The sequence below is a fragment of the Opisthorchis viverrini genome (genome assembly GCF_000715545.1).
Source record: "Opisthorchis viverrini unplaced genomic scaffold opera_v5_6824, whole genome shotgun sequence".
Classification (NCBI taxonomy): Eukaryota; Metazoa; Platyhelminthes; class Trematoda; order Opisthorchiida; family Opisthorchiidae; genus Opisthorchis; species Opisthorchis viverrini.
The window spans coordinates 1-706 of record NW_008760084.1 but is presented as its reverse complement, the minus strand read 5'-3'; the positions used below and the strand labels follow the sequence as shown (position 1 = coordinate 706).

Here is a 706-nt window from a genome sequence, read left to right as displayed (position 1 = left end):
CCGAGAATAGATCGGGACTTGGCGGTTGAGCGTTCGTATGTTCAACCCAATGGTTGAAACTGAGAGCCGGACTTGGCTGCGTACCGTAGAACACAGGGCTTCCTTGAGGTTGTCCGTCCATTCCGAGTAGTAGTGGGTCCTTCAATAACGAAGGCGTTTTTCCTGGTGCATACCCTGTTCATCACAAGTGTTAAATCAGTGAGGAACTGTTGTTTGTTAATCTTGTTTGCCGACATGAGTTGGTCTAACCAATGCTCTCCGTCCAAGGTGTTTGCGGGGTGTTGACACTGTCTGTTATGATAGTTGGTCATCAGTATTTCCTCGAACCTCATTGCCAACTGTTTAGATAGCATCCCGGCAATATAGTTGTTGATAGAGTGTTCAGCGGTTTCTTTCCACTGTGGGCCGTATTCATCATATATGTCGTCTCTGTCCTCGCACGACATAGCCATGTAGAACTCATTGTAGCTGCGTGCGTCGTATGCCTCAATGAGGCCCTTCATAAGCTCCCGTCTCCGTTTCCGGTTGATGTTGTTATGTTTCTGTTTGGATCCACGGTCATCTCTTAGCAGGGTGGCGCAGTCCTTGCGTTCTCGTGGGATCATGTAGAGATCATCTCGCAGGTGCTCCAGTTTTTTCCCAACACAGATAATCGGGGTTTGAGCTGCTCGGACCAAGTAGGCAGCGAAATGGTTCCAGTTTATCA

General features: G+C 48.4%; 1 protein-coding gene across 1 annotated transcript; it reads right to left on the bottom strand.

Moving 5' to 3' along the window:
* Positions 1-41: 41 nt before the first annotated feature.
* Positions 42-605, bottom strand: T265_12329 (hypothetical protein; the record flags this gene model as incomplete). Its single annotated transcript, XM_009179734.1, has 1 exon — positions 42-605. One exon carries the CDS (start codon positions 603-605, stop codon positions 42-44), a length of 564 nt encoding a protein of 187 aa, XP_009177998.1.
* Positions 606-706: the final 101 nt, after the last annotated feature.